Consider the following 20,932-nt stretch of genomic DNA (forward strand, 5'->3'; position numbering starts at 1 on the left):
CAAAGTAGCATTTCCATATGAAGGTAATTGCAATGTGATTGAAGTTTAAAAGGTGACTAGACTTGCAGAGAACTGATTTCTTGTGCTCATTGATCCATGGGAAAGCGCTGACCTGGGAAAGTAGAAACACAGAATCACTTTATTTTTTTTTGTGTCGGTCTGCCCGGTTGGCAGATATTGAAAGTTTGACTGACATTCACTGGCAGGAAGGTGCACGTAAGAGGCATGTTTGTAAAATGTAGTGCTGCGTTGGCAACATAGTTTGCCTTATTACATCACATGACAGATTGATCACATGCTGCACGTGTTTAGTCACATGATCATCCGCCTCGAAATTCAGCTAAAAAAGCATCAATTTTCATTGTATTATATGTGTTTGTTTCTTTTCTTTTATCTTTAAATGTTGTGGAAGGGGCGCAACTTCTGTTCTTACAACAGCAGTTTGGAAAGTTTTTTCGAAGGTTGGGTGGTGTTTGACCCTGTTTTTCCTCCTCAGTTCCTGTTGACAACTAAATACCTCAAATACATGTACCATATGTAGCCCTGTGAAAATGTGAAGAGATTAACTATTTATGCACCACAGTGCAAACCTCTGCATGCCACATTATTCTGAGACTGAAATGCAAGCTTGCTTTCAGATAACATTCTGTTTCTCGAATCTATGTAACTTTTTATCAGTATTGTTATGCTGGTTATGCAGTAAGCAAAGTTGTAATGAAAAGAAAATCCAATATTTCACTATGATGTAAATTTTATGACATATTATGAATATATATATTTTTTCAAATGACCAGTAGCTATTATTATTGTTCAGGCATGGCTTTTGCAAACAATACGATGACAGAAAGTTGGAATTTACCCCAAAATCCAATGCAGAACATTGCTTGACATTTAATCACCATACAATGCAAGCTACATGCAGGAGGAACAGAATCACGAGCAAAGCTTTGATTATACTGTTTAATTTGGTAATTTATCCATCAGTTTGGGCAGGTTCATGCATTTGAGCAAAATATGTGAAAGTTGGGTGTGCAAATGTGGCACATAAAGAGTTTGAATGAGAACAGAAATGAACTGAATGAAGAGTGGTCTTGCACACGACTGTTTTCTTCTTACAATCACAGCAGTGTGATATGTACAGTTTCTATCTTCTTTATTCACAAACTTCTTCTGAGAAACTATGAAGTGATATATCAACAATGATGAGTTCTTTTAAAACTGAGCACGAAACAGGTACAATGTCACGTCTTTCCCTTTGTGTGTTAAAGTGAAAACATTTTACAGTGTTATCTTTGAATTGCCACTCATTTCCAAATATGTGTTCAGGAGAACATTTGAATTACCTTTATTAGAATCATATCTTTCAATCAAAATGAGAGTTTTTTTTTAAATATTATTATAACTGAAGGAGATGAATCATGAAGCAGATGCAAAGTTTATCTCCAGTGTAATTTTCTATGCACTTGTTCGTGGTAAATACCGATGATACATTTTGCTCCAATTGGTGAGATATTAAATCCTCCACCCCCTAAAAAAAACTTTAAAAGATACCTATTGGCTTGCTGTATAGAGAGGTCAGTGATAGTAGTGGCATACTTGCACAGCATTCTGTAGTACCGTGATCCACTTTCTCTCATTGTGTTTCAGTATTTCAGCCCAGTATATTATTTAACTTGAATAATGAAAGTCAATCGAGGAGTCAGTCAACTTCCATATGCCTGGTTACATTATATCATTGTGAGACAGTTTGCTTTCATATTGTTTTCAAGTGTGCTTTTACAATCACTACTCTCAGCCACTATTGTGTTAGGTCCTTGATAGCAGGAGGAAGTTTCCTTATCGGGGACATGGGTGGGTGGTGTTACTGACTTTGGTAATGATGTTGCCCGTTTGGCTGATCAATGCGTACGTACTGATCAAATTCTGATAATGTTTCCCTTTAAATCTTTCAAATTGGTATCTCTCGCTTGTTCCCCTCCACAGACCCTGAAGTTGAACAATTCATCCCTCCGGATGACCACAGCTGGACAGGTCAACAATCTCATGACGAACGATGTCAATCGATTTGATCAGGTGACCTACAACTTTTCCTACCTCCACAGGGCTCGACACTAAACTTCTTTGTCTGGCAGCCCGTTCGGGCCATTAAAATCTTTAAATCTGAAATTTTGTGGGGCGGGACCCCTTCAAAAAAAAAAATGCAGTGCCACAAAAGTAACATACCATTTTGAATCTTAGTAGCCCTTGAAGCGAGCCACCGAAAGGTAAATTTGGTGGCCTGACATCAATATTTAGTGACCCCAGGCCACCATTAATGTTGAGCCATGCTCTATAGTGATGCTTTTTTTATGGCCAGCCCATGCATCTTTATCAGCTGCTTTTTTTGGTGATATCTCTGCTTTATCAATCCTAGGTGCTGTTTTTTCCTTTCACAAAATTTAATTTTCTGGCATAATTACAGACCAGATAACTTAACCTCTTTCAGCAAGCAGGGAGAATGATATTACCCTAAACAGGGTACTTACACAAGTCAAAGGAATGTGTACTTTTCTTTAAAAATGGATTTTTATGGAATTATCTTTATATCAGATTCTTCTTTATGTTGTTGTCCTACCATGATATCATGAACTGTTGTAGTCTCCTCATCCAGCAGTGGCAGCACTAAAACTTTGAAAATTCATTACTTTTGAACAGAAGGTAGAAAATTTCTCAAACTTCACTGATGTGTTGTGCTAATATTGCTGCATTCAGTCAATCCACGTGTGTATTTGGTATATTCAGAAAAACTTGCCCTTAAATGTGGAAAGCAAAATGAAATCCAAATTATGAGAACAAAGAAGAAGGAACAATAAAAAAACAAACAAAAAAACTCTTCAGTGAAAGATAAACTGTTACCACTTATGTAATTGTGTGCTGATTAAAAAGAGAGAGAGAGAGAGAGAGAAGAAAAAGAAAACACCATTCTGTCCATCAATAGCGAAGATTGCGATTTACAACTGTATATAAATGTTATAAATGTGGTATGATGTCTCGTCCTTGGTATGCACAGCTTTACGTCTTCTTACACTACCTGTGGCTGGGACCGGTCCAGGCGGGCATGGTCCTCTGGCTACTCTGGCTGGAAATCGGCTACCGGAGTCTGCCGGGCTACGCCATCATGATCGTCCTCATCCCCATCAACGTGGCTCTAGGGAAGCTCTTCACCCAGCTCAGGTACGTGGTGCTCTCGCTCTTTCAATTCATGGAGGAAGAAGAATTTAACAGATATTGAGGGTTTAGAGATAAATGCCAGCCAACTAGTGACAGTTTTGTCAAAATGAAAATGGAGGGTAGAAAGAAGGAGATGTTAGAGGAGAAAAATTTTGTGTACCTTAGTTTGTTTGTTTGTTTGTTTTTCATCATTGCAAAGTCAGTCAGCTGTCTAAAGTTACAGGATAATAGTCAAATGGAATTGGTAGGTTTTGGAAAGCTGTTATTACAACAATCAATTTTGTATTTGTATAAAAGTAGAAATATTATTACAATATACCAGAATGCATTCAAGAAAAGTTGAAAAAGAAAAGGAAAATGAAAAAGGTTAAAGAAGGTGGAAAAAAGATAGTGTAGGAGGAAAATTCAGAGGGGAGAAAAAAGTTAGGGTAGATAAATTCAAACCAGTTAAACAAGTTAAACATTCAAATAAAAAGAAATAAGAAGAACACAGAAACATTGTAGATCATCACGGTTCACTTTAGACAATGCATGCAGCTGCCAAACAGTTTGCAAAACACAAACTCTATGGTGAGGATTTTTCTCCATGCTGTAACATTCATGAAATATTTTAATTGCACTTTGGTAAGAAGGTGGAGGATGAAGTCAATTTAGACCAGCCTCGTCATCTGTTAGTGGAAGGTCGCCCCTACAACCAGAATTTGACTTCTCGACAGACTTAGGAAGTGCCATCAATTATGCAAACAAGCAACAACATCTTTGAACATGCTTGGTAGTGCATACATCCAGTAACTGGGTGGTAGAGATTAAGTTGTTAACTTTGTCAAGGATGTAGTGCACACTGCCTAGACACAGAGAGAGAAAAGAGAAGAGGGGGGTGGGGGGGGGGGTGGGATGGGGTCAGAAGAGATGGAGAGAGGGGTGGGGTCGGGGAGAGATGAAGGGTTTAATGAAGATTATATTTCTGTGTGTGGAAAGACTTCAAATGAAGGAAAATAGACATGTATGCATGCGTGCGTGTGTGTGTGTGTGTGTGTGCATATGTTTGTGTGTCTGTGTGGAGAGAACAAGGATTAAGATTCTAAATCTCTTAATCTGCATAGCAGTGGATCCTTTGTGCGTGTGTGTGTGTGTGTGTGTGTGTGTGTGTATGTGTGTGTATGTATGATCAGTAGTGTCTCTGTGTGTGCCTATACATGTGTGGCGAAAGAGCAATATTTGTTTGCCATTTATTGTGTGTGTGTGTGTGTGTGTGTGTGTAGCCTGGAAGTGTATAATTGTGCATTTACATGTATCTGGACGGTATGTGATTGTGCAGTCGTGTGTGTTCTGGTCTGTGTGTGTGTGTGTGTGTGTGTGTATGCTATTTATTGTGAAATAAGAGACATAGCCTGTACTAATGTGTGTTTTCTGAAAAGGCGGGGCAATGTGTAAATTTCCTTGAAATCAGGATATATGACCTTTGAGTCATAAATACCATCCAGAGTGGGGGTTCCACCACGATAAGGTTGGGAGTCATGGTCAAATAAAGATGGTTGTTTGCTCAGTGACTGATCATATAAATACCTGTTTTCACAGTTATCGAAGGAAGGTTAATTCCTAGGAGTTTCCTGGTATGGGTTGATGATTAAATAGTTCATTTACTGTCAAGCAGATATGAAACTCTCTAGACACACCCATTTCATCCAAAGTCTGAGATAATGTTGTGTACATGGTATGCAATCTCATTGTTATATTGGGGTGGGGGTAGAAGAAATGGAATTCCAAATAACTCAAAGGTTAAAGGCTATAGTGCATTCATAGAGCTTGAACTGCTTTTATTCTTCCTCTATCCCCTTGAAGGGAATTGGCATTCTCAACCCACTCAAAAACAATGACAACTATTTACAGTTACCATGTGTACCTATTTATACACTCAGTATTTTGTAAAGTTGTGCAGACATTTTGATGATACATGTGATAATATGGAGGGACAAAAAAAGTAATTCAACAATAAATGACCAAACGACTTCATTAGTCTAGAACTTCTTCATACAGTGTATATGCATTTGCATATTACAAGATGATGATGCCTTGGAATTAGTGAAAGACATGTTATTGCATTGGGGTATACAGGGTATACAATTTGAAATCAAGAATGAACTGGAAGAGAAACATAAACATGATATTCTCTTTCTCTTTTGATTCCAGACGAAAGACGGCTGCGTTCACGGACCAGAGGGTGGCAGTCATGACCGAGGTTATCACGGCCATGCGTGTCATTAAGATGTATGCCTGGGAGAAGCCGTTTGGCGAACTGATCAAGAAGATCAGGAGGTAAGTTAATGGCCTTCTGCTCCCCCTTTCGTAAGCCTCTCTGTGCTGGGGACTGAAAATGGCTGGTTAGTACAATGTTATGGGAACTTGAGTGTCCAGTGGCACTAGAAGCACACAAAGGGTTACACCATAATAGTTTGGGGGAATTACCAGCATGCTGATATACAAGCATGGAAAGTTGTATGTAGCTTTAACCCTATTCTAACTGGGGGGGGGTCAAATTGACCCCCCCCCCTCGACGTTTCGCGCCATGATTCCGCAACGCGCAAAGATTTTGCCGCATCGTTTCATGACTTTTTTCATTTGAGTCTCCCGCATATTTTGAGACCAAATTTGCGACGTCCGGGTACACCGTTCTGAAGTTATGCAATGTTTTGCATATGCATGTCAACCCGAAAAACGCTCGAATTCATGATTTCGTGTGCAAATCCAATGCAAACTGTGTTTTTTTGTTTAATTGATATAAATTAGATTATTTCAACTTTTAACCATTGAAATAAATCAATTCTAATGTACATAAGCTTGAAAAAGTGCCTCCAACAAATTTTGGCAAAAAAACAATAGAAAACAAAAGATCGAAAAAACAATAAAATACATAAGAAATTAACAAAACAATAAAAAACAAAAGAATATAATTTTGATTGCGCTATTTTTTTACTAGAAAATTGTTTGATGTGTCTTGAGGAACTCTGACACAAAAATTTAATAATCCTTCAGTCTTTTTGATGGAGTTATAGGTGAAAATATGATTTCATGCGTTAATTTGCATAATTAATTCATTAAAAAATATGAAATCAAAATTTTTCTATTGTATGACCATGTAATCTTGTAGTTGACATCCGGCTCTATGTATGTTCAGGCAAAATTTTGCGGCGATCGCGCGATCGGCGGCCGAGATCTGAAGGGGGGGTCAAATTGACCCCCCCCCCCCCCCCCCCAGTAAAAACTTGGTCTCAAATAGCCCAGTTAGAATAGGGTTAACGTGCCTTGGAACTTCCGAGGATTAATCATCTGTGTGCCTGTGCAGAAAGCCTAAAATGACAAGTCTATTTCACACCACCATACCACACACCAACAGTCCCACAGAGAGAGTATCGTAATGCCAAAATAAAAGAGTGGCAACAGATTTATATCCCTGTTAATGGACAGTCTGTTTGGTGATTCTTTTGCCAACTGATGAAGAAATGAAGCCAGTGTATTTTAAGTACTGTGAAACCTGAAATATTCAGGGCATGAAATGTTCGCAAATTGGAGCCAGCGTTTTTTTTGCAGCATGAAATTTTCGCAAATTGCCACTGACATTGAATTCATGAAAGTGATAGACAAGAACTTTCATGTGCATTTCAATTTTGCAAATCTTGGCTTGTGAAATTCACGAAAATTTCATGCACTCGAAAATTACTGGTTTTAAAGAAACTCTCCACGAATCACAGCTGATAGATTGCTCTCCAGTTTCTCCCAAGGATCGTATCGATGCAAATATGGAAGAAGAATAGAGATAATCATTCAGTTAGTTACAAATTTGCATGATTCATCTCAATGTCACAAGTAAAGGTTGAAAATAAGAAGGTCACAATAGGTTCTAAAGTGAAGCTATGTTTGGCATCACGTTTTTGTTTATGTCAGTAGGCCTATAGTTATAAAATTGAAAATGGCTTCTTCTTTTTTTTCTATATCTTTAGCAACGAGGTGAAGAAGGTAATCAATGCATCCTACCCACTGGCCTTCAATGTGACCCTTGGCCTCTTTGGCAACCGCCTTCTCGACGTTGGCATGGTGATCTTCTACGCCCTGACGGTGGACACGATCAGGACGGCCAGTATCTTTGCCATTGTCAGCTACTGCAACTCCCTGCGCGTCTCCTTCATGAGGATGTTCCCGCGGTCCATCCAGTTCCGCTCCGAGTGCCTGGTTTCCCTTGGTCGCATTGAGGTATTGGGACAAAGTAACAACAGCTAAAGATACATGTGCCAAGCATGTGGCACGTACATATGAGGAATATGGCTGAAATGTATGTGGCAAATGTTTGTGCCACCATCATCAGGGATGCTTTAGGCATTAATGATGTCTCTGGGTTGTCCATCCATCTGTCTAGCCCAGATCTTGTTCTTGCAGTTTGTTGTTGTTGTTGTTGTTGTTGGTGGTGGTGGTGATGGTTTTTGGTGTTGGTGTTGGTGTTGTTAATTGGTGTCGTTTAGTTTAGTCCATTTAGTCGACCAACTTCTTTATGCAGTAAATGCATAGTATTTGTCACTTACTACTGTAGTTCTTAGAGTTCAAAGTTGAATGATAGAATTTACCTTCCTACTTCTGGGAACATAAGGAAATACTTTTATTGGATAATGTTAATTTTTGTAGATACAAGTGTATGTTGTTTTTTTTCCATTGTCCATTTCTTTTCTTGATTCTGCCAAATGCACATATATTATAAAGTAGCCATTTATTGTATGAATTTTCCACTCCCTGTAGAAGTATCTCCTCTTGGAAGAAAAGGATCCAGAGCAAGCAGCAAGAAATGGTGAAGGTCTTGCGCGGGATGATGGAATCGTGGCAGAAGATCTCACATGTTCTTGGGAAGAGGTAGGATATTTCTATGTTTTTTTCATAAAATTGCATTCATTTCTAATTTGTTAAGCAACATAAATTGTCGAATTTCGCTAAGTCGAGTGCTATGTCATGCAGATTTAACAACATGCAGAAATATCAATTCTGATCACAACATAAATAGGACGTGCGAGCATACATTTGTCCATTCATTACTGTACTCCAAATTCAACCGCTCACAAAGTCGGTGGGAAGTCCTGATTCATGAAAAATTAGACTCACTGAATATATGGTACTGATATACAGAAGTCGTTGTGATCATAGATCACATAACTACACTTTTGTATTTTCATGGATGTGCAACTTGTGTCTGAAAGTGTATACACTGTAGATGTTCCATGTAGATGTGAGAGAAGAGTGCAGGGAGACATGTGCATGAATTTTATGAGGAGAAGGAAGTGGTTTACGAGGGGGAGGAGGAAATGTGACTCAAGTATGTTTATTCTTTTGAGACATAACTATGTGCTATGAGTCAATCTTTTATTTCCTCAGTTTCAACCAGAATTCTGTCTGATACATATGTGACCTGCTACAACAAAAGGATCCTAAAGTCGCTGACGGGCAAGCCAAGCATGGCCCAGAAAAATGCTATTTTCAGGCCTTTCCTTTGATCATTTAGCTTCGAAATTTCGGCAGATGATAGAAGATACATTAGACTACAAAATTATGTTAAAACAGAAATCTGAACGTTTTGACAGATTTTGGTGATCTGACTTCAAACTCGATTTTCTCGGCTCACCCGTCAGCGACTTAAGGATCCTTTTGTTGTAGCGGGTCACATATGTTTTTCACTGTACCTTTTGTGTAACTCTGTGTGCCATGGTGTAAAGCCCCTGTGTGCCTTATTGTTTAGAGACCACAACTCAAGAGCGCTGTTGAAAAGCTTCTTCTTCTTTTTTTTTTTTTTTAAAGCCATGTAACTTTTTAAAGAAACATCAGTGCCAGAAATGCCTTGTTTATTGTGATGTAAATCTTATGATTGCCTATAACTACCCTGTACAAGGCTTTATAATGCACCATAGCATATTGTGATTCATCAATCAATTTGTGAGCGGGTTGTGTGCCTGAGCAAAATATGTGAAATTGGCAAGCCATCAGCAGGGTCAGGTGTGCGAATGTAACACACAAAGAGTAAACAAAAACAAGGACAACAACAACAACAACAGCAGCAGCAGTAGCAGCAGCAGCAGCAACAACAACAGCAGCAGCAACAGCAGCAGCAACAGCAGCAGCAACAACAGCAGCACCATCAACAACAACAGCAGCAACAATAACAACAACAACAACAGCAGCAACAATAACAACAACAACAAGTTTATCTACCAGCAAATTTGTATACTCTTTTCCTAAAGAGAGGCAGTAATTACCTCCTCCAAGGAAGGTGGTTATGTTTTCATCAGCGTTGGTTTGTTTGTTTGTTTAGCTGTGTTCAAAGTAAACTGAAAAAGTTGTTAACAGATTTGAATGAAACTTGCAGGAAAAGTTGATAATGGTACAGGGAACAGGTGATTAAATCTTGGTAGTGATTCGGGAATTTTTATGGATTTGTGAAGGACTTTTGTTCTTTTGGCAGAAAGGGTCAATGAACTTGAAAGTTCGTGCTGCGCGTATTTGAGCTTTGCATACACGCTCTAAAGTGCGTGCTCTGCTTGGGCAAGGCACCATGTAGCTGGAAGCTGAAGATGTTAACAAAAAGGCTTCTATACTGGGAAAGTGGGCATTTTTCAGCATGCGTGTATGGCTGAAAAAGGTGGAAATGAGCTGCTTGGTGCAGGTCTGCGGTCTCAAAATGTTTTTCTAGTTTGCTAAAGTTTCTGCCTTTTTCTCTGTCTCCTTCAGGACATGGAAGTGACTCAGCTGAAGGATGTAACATTCACAGTGAAGAAAGAGAAGCTCCTTGCCGTCGTGGGACCCGTCGGAGCTGGCAAGGTACTGACTGTCTTACATAATACCATCTCCTTCTTGCCACAAGTGTCATGTATTTTTGCCTTTGCAGCTGCCAATTTGTGATATAAGCCAGTTTGTAGTTCCACCTTACGCATGAGCAGGGAAAAGGTCATTTGTGGTAAAACAGCTGGGCATGTTGATGTTTAGTTTCATTTGAGATACCAGTAAGCATCTTTGATGTAATGATGATTCATGTAAGCCTTGCCCTTGTGAATGGTACGTGCTAGTTAGTTAGTGAGGTGCCCAACAAACTGAGAAAAAAAAATTGCAAGGTTGTGTTGGGAATGCACCCATGAGCTGATATGAATTGGCTTCTTGATTGTTGTTGCTGTTGTTTGCATTTTGGTATCTCTCCAAACGGATATGTACATAATCATGCCAATATTGAATCAGTCTGACTGATTCTGACTGATTCTCAGTATGATTATGCTATTACCAAACTGTAAAGATCTTGTGGCCGTCTTGCTCTGGAAGACACACACTTCACAATGACTTTGAAGTCCAAGTTTTTGAAGTCCAAGTTTTTGAAGTCATCATTTTACTATAGAAAGATAGAATCACACTCCACCAGTGTGTGTTTTGTCAGAATGGAAAAGCTCAGGTCTTGATCTTGAGACTAGCAGAGGATATGATCCAATGCCCAAGGAGAAGAAACATGTGTTGTGTTTCCACTTCGTATTGCAGAGATATATGTGGTGTGACGTTTTGCTTGTCTGAACCCCTCTGTCTCCAATATAAAACAAAGTAATAAAGAAAAAAATAAGACAAACATTCCAGAAAAGACAGCAACTAATATTTGGAGCTGAACAAGGAAGTATCTCATTTAAATGGCTCACGAAATGAAGTTGGTACGTTGCATTCTGTTCAATTGCATAGGGTTGTGCACATTAGCAGTGACAATAGATTTTACTGGAATAAGAGTGGAAGATATGAATCTGTTACTTTCACAAGAAGTGTTTTTCCAAGTGCCACCCAACCAATGAGATCACTCCAGTAGTAGTGGGGCAGATATGTAGCAAAAATTGGTTGAGATGCTCACATCCGGCGGAAAGTGTGAAATTTGGCATATAGGGGTATTTTTGGGAGCTGATTTCAAAAATTGCCGGATCCAAGAGATTTGACCACGGGGTCGGCCGCCATTTTGAATTCCAATATGGCCGCCATCACAAAACAAATGTAAAGATCCCTATCTTCAGTTCTGAATGACCTGAGGCACCAAAATTTGGTACACAAGATCGTTTTGACATTTTGAATTTGATGACAGATTAATTTGAAGTGTCTGACAAACATCGAATGGCTGCCATTGTGAATTCCAATAAGGCCGCCTCGACGAAATGTTCAAAATCCGTATCTCGAGTTTTAAGTGGTGAGTGATGCTGATATTAGGTGCAAACAAGTATTTTAACATACTCAGTTAAAGAATGGACTAATGTGATGTGTCTGGCAAACGCAATGCCCGCTATTTTGAATTCCAATATGGCTGCGAAGACAAACATCACGACTAACATTCACTGACATGCCAAAAAGTGCAGTAAAAATGAAGCATAATGCACCTTTCACTGACGTCACAATGTAAATACAGCAGCGCGCACTCAATCAGTTATAAACGCGCGCTCGATCAGGTAGCCTAATTTTCAAACCCGAGATAGAGATTTTCAACACTCCAACTTGACAACTATGTAGGAAAATTCAAATTGGCTGCCGTGCAGCCTGTCAGACATATCAAATAAGTCTGTCATTGAAGTCACCATAACACCATGCTTTTATGTATCAAATTTCAATGGCTTATGTCATTCAGAACTGAAGATACGGATCTTTGACGGCGGCCATATTGGAATTCAAAATGGCTGCCGACCCCGTGGCCAGATCTCTTGGATCCGGCAATTTTTGAAATCAGCGCTCCAAACTACCCCTATGTGCAAAATTTCATACTTTCCGCCGGATGTGAGCATCTTTTTCACATATCTGCCCCACTATAGTAACTGTTGCCCTGTAATGCTGTGCCTACTGTACATAAAACTTGTTGTGCAACTATAAAGTAAATAATAAATGGTGCAACTTATTGGCAAACTATGGTTGCAGCCACAATAACAATCCTGTAGTTGTCCCTTACATACAGTGAGTAATGTTTACGTTCCTCTTCTTTGCTGAGCAAATAAACCATGATAAGAAGCTGTTCGACGTTAGAGACAGCTTCAGAATGAAAAATCCTTGAAGTGTGTATGTCGTAATTCGATTTTTTTTTCCCTAAGCAATTTACCGGTGAATGACTTGCATTTCTACTCATACATTGTAAGTCTAACCTTTGTTCAAGTCTTTTGTTTGTGAGTGTACCCTATATGTCACTGTATAGTGCCACAATTACAAGAATACAAGAGCGTAATGTTGAACATTGCCACAAAATGGGAAAGGGCTTTAAATGTTATTGTGTTTTCCTGCTACTAATTATTGAGCACTAGTGTCTGCAGGAGAGTCAAAAGGATTGTGTCCAGATTACTCTTGTATATGAGTTTGGCTTCAAAGTTGAAACATAGTAACCATCAAACCAGTACAAAGAAGACTTCTTGTAATGTTATCCACAGATGTAAGGAAGCTCGGTATAAAAAAGATCTGTTCTGCCATCATTCATGGCTACCATGTAATCAACACAGGATGATTGCTGTTAAGGAAAACTCAGTGAAGTTAGCATATCAATGCAGATTTTGATTAGTCAGAGCTGATGAAATGACTATTAAAAGACGAGTCTCGAAACCGTACTCTATATTATGTGATTTTGCACAAGTACACCCAGTCAAATGGATTGGATTATATGGTGTCTTCATGAAGTTAGGTATGTTTGTGGTGTCATTACATAAGGGCATGAAGTGGTTAACTTGATACTGCACCATGCAGTCTCTTCCATTGTCGATGATTGACAGAGCCTTATATAAAAGGATTGACCTTCAATACCATATTATGCAATGAGGACCTCTTGTTAGACTTTCTTTAATTTGTTTGGGACCCCTTAAATAATGAGCTTAGAGCTGCCAAGTCTTTGTGATTCTGCAGGAAGCTTCCTGGAAACTTACATGTACATGTCTTTTTACATGTGGCTATTAAAGGCAGATATAGAACATTCCCTGATTAGGGAATTATTTTACTTTGCCTACTGAGATGCACATAATACACAGGAATCTACCTGATTGAGCCTCAGAATCTCTATGACACTGCAGAGACTCCAACTCTCCCGTTTTCGACGGGAGATCTCCCGCCGAAAGCCCATTTTTGCACAATCTCCCGTTCTCCCGTTTGAGATTTGATTTCTCCCGCCCTGGCTCTGTGTCTCCCGGTGGAAAGGATTTCTTACTTACAGATTGTATTTCTATTGTATATGTTGAAAAAATAAGCCTTAGATAGCACCAGAGAACATCTAGAATCCTAGGAACTTCACGCTTCGCACACATCAACTTGGAGTCTCCCGTTTGCTAGGAGTTTCGGGCGGGAGAATCTCCAGATCAGAAGGTGCTTGGGGTTGGAGTCTCTGAAACTGTGATGTAGGAATGTTGGCATTCAAAGTGACAGTTATGTTTTGTAAGCCCTGCAGAGTTGTGCCAATGAGCTGCATTCATTTGGTACATCTCTTATACTGTGTCACTCGATTTTGAGCCTAAACATGACTGTATTCAGTACACTGGCAAATACATTGTACAGTACATGTACAAAACTCATATAGTCATTTGCATTTTGTGTGATAAAGTAAGATGGAGCTTGTTACAATACAAACCTGTTCTCAATCTTAAATTATGATTCTGAAGGAAATCGGACAAGTTTTTGAAAGTTGAAATAAATTTCTGTTTGTTTTGGTTTTCTCCCCCCCCCCCCCCCCACTTCCAGTCCTCCCTGCTAATGGCAGTCTTGAAGGAGCTGCCGGCACTGAGTGGGTCTATCAAGACCCAGGGGCGCATCGCCTACGCCTCCCAGCAGCCCTGGGTCTTTGGGGGCACCGTGAGGGACAACATCACGTTTGGGAGGGACTACGTGGAGCGGAAGTACCGTAGCATCATTAGGGTCTGTGCCCTCACAACGGTTAGTGCGTTGACCCAGTCTCAACCACCATTCTTGTGTATCCATCAATATGTAATAAGACATAATAAGATGCCCTCTGCAAACAGAGGTTGAAGAGGTAAAGTGGCAAACCAACTCACATAGTGACTTGGGGTGTATTCCTTTCAGCTTTGTGAGGATGCTTACAGACATCAGATTGTTTAGAAGGAATAGATGCAATGAATAAGATGTCACCAGTTCCAGTGACTGATTTTTCAAGAGTCTCAACACAAAATAATTCCAGTAATAGAAAGCCACTTTAGATTCCTACATGTAAGATCAATTTTAACCAACCTTACAAATATCTGGTAGGCTGTAATTATGAATTTTACAACACTACCATCCTGTTGTTTATGATGAGTATATTGGGTAAAACTCACCCAGTCACACAACAGTTAACTCTTCATCATCAAGCATACATGCAGTGTCTAATGGCCAATTCTATGCTCACCCTGAGAGTGCCATCAATGTTCCTTTTTTGTCTGCGGCCCAGGACATCAAGCAACTGCCCGATGGTGACATGACCATGGTAGGCGAAAGGGGCGTGACCCTTAGCGGAGGTCAGAAGGCCAGGATCAACTTGGCCAGAGCCCTCTACGACGATGCAGACATATACCTCCTGGATGACCCTCTCAGCGCTGTGGACAGTGAGGTCAGCAGACACATATTTGAGAAGTAAGTCAGACGCAGGGAAGCGCAATCTCACTGACCGTCACCAATTAGTGATTGTTGATTGGCACATCCGCCGGCTTGATTTTCCTTACTGATTAGTACAGCTGTCCTAGCTGTCCTTACAAATATCTGCAGAATGAATACAGGTTATGTGAATAGTAGGTCCTATGTGTCTCTCACTGAACATACTGAACTTTCGAAAGTGCCGTACATCCATCTTGGTAGTGTACCAATTACAAAGTAGATTGTAGTGCAGCAAGGGTGAGGGAGCTATTCACTGTTAGTAACTCTAAAATTACTGTAACTCTCTTTTAAAACTGTGGAGTGATGTTACATTTAGTGCATTATTGTTGGAGGGAGATTATTTCAATCTTGAATGACCCCATGGCCGAACGAATACTTTCTGATAGGTTTTCTTCAGGCTTACTGCTTGTTCAGGCCCCCCTCACCCTTCAGTCGTGCTGTTGCTATTTCACTCCTTTCCTTTTCTTTACCCTTATGGTGTTCCTTATCTTGTTTGATGTTGCCTCCCTATTCATCTTTATCCTTCACAGGTTGCCCCCTTTTATCCTTGGGATCATCACTGGCCCACCTCTGCCTTTTGTCTGCCCACCCCCTTTGCTTTAATCCCCTTCTTTTGGCTCCCTGCCTTTCACTCCTCAGTTCTTTTCTTTGTTCTGTGTCCCTAGCCCTCCTCAGACTGTGCTTGTTGTATGTAGTCCATATAATTTATGTGATTGCTTTCCCTAGATGTGTGTCATTTTGCCTCTGATGAAGATTCTGCTAAGATCAAAAGCTCAGGCCCCTTTGACTTCAAAATGTTTACGTAAATGGGATGCCAGATTTACAGTCAGGGTTTGGAAGGAATCAACTGAACTTCCAGTAAAAAAGCTTTGAAAATAATTGCTGTAAAGTGCATGGGTACATACAGTATTAGAAACTGTGTCGTCAAAAAATGTGATATGATATTGATTTTTCTGCATGACTGCTGTTGATATTGATTACAGTTTGTCATCATTATAGACAGGCATGATTTTTCAGTAGTGCAGACAATTTTTTCCACATTTCTCTAAGAATGCCACAGAGCATACTATAATTGTGTGTTCACAGGGTTGAAGAATTTGCGTTTTTCTTCTTCGATCAATACTGTTGTATTTGGATGAGGGAAACAAAAAAATTTGTGTCGTGGGAGACAAGGAAGGTGGATGAATAAAGTAATCATCATGCATGGATCATGTATAGCCATTTCATTTCTACATGTATTTATATCTGCTGGTGCTTTTTAAATTTTTGAAGACTAATCCTGAGTATACTTGGGCAGGTGTCTATGGAAAATGCATGTTGTAGCAATATCAGCCCATCCTCAACTGGTTAATCGTAGCTGGCTGTATTTAGGCATGGGTGCCTGAGATGGTATTGTCCTTTTGCAGGTGTGATGGTAGTGGGCAGATCGCATTCTTTTTTGGCCCTAACTGTGTTTTTGTTCACCAATTGACTCACAGACTGCAGTGCTTTCTTCACCAGATGTCTGTCCATGAATAGAGATCACCCAATCTCCATAATCCCTTTTGTGCCACCATGGTCTTCTTTAATAGACCAAGGCACATTGCTACACCTGAGTGAACTTGATAACTTTACAAGAGAAGTCAAGTTTGAATGGATTACTGAATGCTGATAAAAAACGCTTGGCAAGTTAAGCTTAACCCATTGAAGACGAGTCCTGAGAATGCAGGTGTCTATGTTAGAGCTAAATCAGTCCGTCCTCAACGGGTTACGACATGGGCACAAGGATGAATGAAGAGTGTAACATTGCATCTCCTTCCTTTCTTTTTTTTTCGAAAGATGTATCATGGAGTATCTAGCTGACAAACCTCGCATCCTGGTGACCCATCAGCTCCAGTTCCTGAGTGCAGCAGATCAGATTCTGGTTCTCAAGGAGGTGAGTGGAAGAAGATGAGTGAGATGAGTTTAACTCTTTGCATGCCATCATGTATCACATATTTATATCACACTTTGTGATTTAGCCTACCATTTCTATACTAAAATTATGAAAACTCCAGGACCTCCTTTTCATGGAAATCAGCACTGCAGGGACCTCCACCAATGTGCTGTGAATTTTCTGCTTTGTAAGGTTTAGTGAATTTGATAAGGCACATGCATGTACATGTACGCAAGTACACATCACACGAAGCAAATATTTGACATAATTGGGACAGTTATGGTGTGCAAAGTCGAACATTAAGTGAGTAAATGATGACATAGCATATTTGTTGCAAGAAAGATTTCATAGTGGAATATTGAGCAGAGAAAATGGGATTCCATGAAAGATTTCATTTGAAGTTTGATTTTTACTCTACATGAATATTAGCATCGAGAGCATTACATAAAACAGTGTGTAAACAATTCCTTGATTTTTTTGTTATGTACATGTATGTGTATTGCATCTCCCAGCAGTTCCAAAAGCTTCACATATCTATCATCTCACATCCAACCAATGTTGAAATGAGAAATATTTGAGTAATGTGATAGGCTAAATGTTCAAAACATACAAGTGTATCTCTTTGTGCAGCAGTTTCTCTTTGATACTGTACATCCCACAATAAATCTGGTAATCTCGGATAGGACCCACAGCTGTAGTTAGTCTTTCATTCCCATTGCGATGTTTTTTTTTAAAGGGTCACATGGAGGCCGTGGGAACCCTGAGTGAGCTGCATGAGAAGGGGGTGGAGTTCTCCCGTCTAATGCAGCAGCCGGAAACTGAAGACTCCGACGATGACGAGACAGACACCAGCGATGTTCCGCTGGCCAGGGTCGCCTCGGGGTCATTCAAGAGGTCATCTTCTTCTCGCCGGAGCAGCACCAAGGAGAAGGTGAGGCGTAGCCTATAATCTAGGCGGAGGATGGAGTTATGGTCTTTACTGTCACCCTAAACCAACGGCCGATGTGACGAGACTATTGTCTTGGCTAAGTGATTCGTCTGATGCGGCGAGACTACATATGAACAGTGGATGTGCATGAAAATTGCCACTGATTCATAGTCAATAGTAAGAAAACAGCGACTAAAGCAAGATGAGTGGATATAGGTAGTGGATGCTTCCACTGTCCATAGTCTTGCTTCATCAGACGTATCGCTTACCAAAGATATATAGTCTCGCCACATCAGATGTTTAGCGTAACAGCAAAGACATATGTATATACATGTAGCTGCATCCTCTGCCTAGATTATCGGCTAGGTGAGACCAAGGTGGTGAATAGAGAGAGTTTTTTTTTTTTTTTTTTTTTTGGGGGGGGGGGGAGGAAATGTGCGCATACAGTGTAGCTGTACTACAAAAGTGGACTTTTTCGCAGTGTTGAAAGGTTGGTGCATTTTGCGCTACCAGAGGCTAGCACAAAAATAAAAGCATGTATTTATTTTTGGTTTGTTATATGTACTACTATATGAAATGTCCTGATTCTGTGGAATAAAAAACAAGCGTAATTACAAGTGTAATCTTACCAAGCAGTCAATCTGTAATATCATTTGGTCAGCACAATGCAAATAGGCTAGTCTACATGTAGGCTAGGCTAGGCTAGAGCCATTGCTGTTTGTGAATGTACAGTGTAGCTTGTGGAAAGATCTGTGTGTTCACACTCATCAGTGCCCTCCCTCTGCCAAGGAAACAAAAACAAAATGTACCGAGATGAAAAAAAGGAGAATGAACCGCATTTTCTCAATTTACTAGAGAATACTGAAGTATGACTGTGTACAAGTTACATGCATCTGATGACATACTAATACTACCAATTTAATTTATGACAGACACTTGATGTTTTTCTTCTTCTTTTTTTTAGCTGTTTCCCAAAACTGTTCTTCAGTCTTTCGGTATCTCTTCTGTTAAACAAGGGAGAGTACTTTTTTTCTCCAGATATCATGTTTTAATCTTCCCCACCACATGGCGAAATGAACTTGTTGTCTGGTTTGTGTGTTTGAAAGATGTTGCCTTATTTCATTTGCAAGGCCAAGACCAAGACCAGCAAACTGTTCAAGGATGAATCAACTGTCAAGGGGGACATTACCTATGCCACGTACCTCAAGTACTTTATCGCCGGGGGCAATGCCTTTTCTCTCTTCTGGATGATGCTCTTCCTCTTTGGGGCCCAGGTACTACTAGCCTTGGATCTAATCTTTTACATTATTTTTATCATATTGACTGTGAGCTTGATATCAGCTTTCTTTTTGAAGTCTGGCAAGTTTCTGCGATTGATTTTTCAGACTTTGCTTTGCCAGAGGCTAGTCAGTTCAATTCATTAACCCTGTCTGTGCCAGGCATAATGTGTAAAATGCTCTGGGGTTTCTGTGCCTATCAGAACTCAAAGCACACAAAGAGTGGATTATACTCATGAAACTTTAGACCACAAAGTCGGCAGAAATTCTAAAAGGAGAGAGAAATAATTCTATTCTAGAAGTAATGACAAATATGGAATCAGTAACACTGTGTCTGTTGGTTGTTCTTGCTTCATTGTCCTCAATTGTGCAATACATCTGTTGCTATGGGTACATGAATTTCATTGTTGTGTGAACTGACAGGTGATATATCTCATGGCGGACTATTGGCTCGGCTACTGGGCAGACACGGAGGAGGCGCGGGCAAATAACGTACCAGTGAGTTGTCCAGTGTGCCTGATTAATTAACAATTTTTTTGACCATTGCATTGGTCCATCATAAGCTACGTTTATTACCTTTCCCATGTTTGAAACACGTTTCAGTACCCACTATCAAGATGCATTTGCATTTCTCAAGTTGTTGCATTTATCAGAACTCTGCTGTGAATCGATCGGGAGGCCTTGTCACTGCGTAACTCCTTTTCACAGTTTGACCTAAGGAGTGGAAATGTGAAGTTGGCAGTGGCGGCATGAGCAGTTCAAAGCTGTAAATGCGTTTCAAAATGACTGTGCGTTTCTCTACTCTACAGAAATGCATTGTACGTTTCTGGCTCAAATGCGTTTATAATGACACTTTTTTTTGGCCTTTCAGAAACTTGTTTCTAACCCCATAATCAGAACACCTTTGTATTTATCAACTGCCCAAAACTCCCTGAAAGTTGTTTGGAAACCTTTATTTTGCACCAGAAGTGAGTTAATAAATGCACCCTTTAGTTTTGACAATAAATATGTGCATGTTCCACATACAGACAGCTCAATAATGGTCTGTATCCATAATTGGTTTGCTTAGAGTGAAAGATGTAGAATAAACCAGATTTCTGTTATTTGATTCCGTCCTTTCCTGCAAGCCACTTGAATGCAGATTTATCTTTGAAGTGTTTCTGGAATCATTTACATGTTTCTTGCAATGTGTACTGCTTAAACTGATCTCTAAAGTAAACTATTCATTATACATGTGAAGCATGCATACCATTGTAATTGTTTTGTTATCTCAGAGGTTTGATTTGATTTGATTTATTTCCGCATTCAGTCACATCATAGAGGTACATGTATATCTCACATGTAATGAGGTCTTCCAGCTTTCCTGTGCTAGGGCACCTTCAAAAGGTAAAATATTACATTTCTTTATTGTTGTTTGGTCTGTTTTTTCCTTTAAGGTTGATAACTACCCAATCTTTAAGAACGTAAACCTGACAACGGAGCAGTCGGCCGGTGTTTACGGCGGTCTCATCGGTGGGATGATGTTCTTCGGCATCATCCGAGCCTTCATCACGTTCCGCATCATGATCCGAGCGGCGCGAAACCTCCACAACCTCATGTTTGCCAGCGTGACGAGATCACCCGTTCTCTTCTTTGACACCACCCCAACTGGTGAGTGAGGATCATATCGTGCTCTTTTTCTCCATCAGGAAATTGTGCCCCATGCCTTTGCAAAGAATTTGCAGTAGTTCATTTTATTTTGTATGTTGTTCTTTGCAGTGTTTCTATTTTTTCATCATTTCATGTCGTATTTGATACACATACATGTATTTGTACAACAAAATGTCAGGGAAAGTCATATATGTCTTTTTGAACACAAAGCATGTAGAATGCCCTGATTTGATACTGCATGTGCCTCATGACATGCTCTTTCAAAAGATAGATATTCATCATTTGCAAACAACAGGTACTTATGTT

At 39.8% G+C, this 20,932-nt stretch overlaps 1 protein-coding gene across 1 annotated transcript in view; it reads left to right on the forward strand.

The window, feature by feature from the left end:
• The window catches only part of LOC140240604 (ATP-binding cassette sub-family C member 4-like), a 54,181-nt gene that overhangs the window by 11,304 nt on the left and 21,945 nt on the right, over positions 1 to 20,932 (forward strand). The window contains 13 exon segments of the mRNA XM_072320363.1: positions 1,984 to 2,073; positions 3,050 to 3,213; positions 5,401 to 5,526; positions 7,209 to 7,458; positions 7,996 to 8,106; positions 9,970 to 10,059; positions 13,951 to 14,142; positions 14,654 to 14,835; positions 16,675 to 16,771; positions 17,508 to 17,702; positions 18,830 to 18,973; positions 19,400 to 19,468; positions 20,413 to 20,626. Coding sequence (XP_072176464.1) covers positions 1,984 to 2,073; positions 3,050 to 3,213; positions 5,401 to 5,526; positions 7,209 to 7,458; positions 7,996 to 8,106; positions 9,970 to 10,059; positions 13,951 to 14,142; positions 14,654 to 14,835; positions 16,675 to 16,771; positions 17,508 to 17,702; positions 18,830 to 18,973; positions 19,400 to 19,468; positions 20,413 to 20,626 — 1,924 coding nt within the window.

This window comes from Diadema setosum, chromosome 17, assembly GCF_964275005.1.
Source record: "Diadema setosum chromosome 17, eeDiaSeto1, whole genome shotgun sequence".
Lineage (NCBI taxonomy): Eukaryota > Metazoa > Echinodermata > Echinoidea > Diadematoida > Diadematidae > Diadema > Diadema setosum.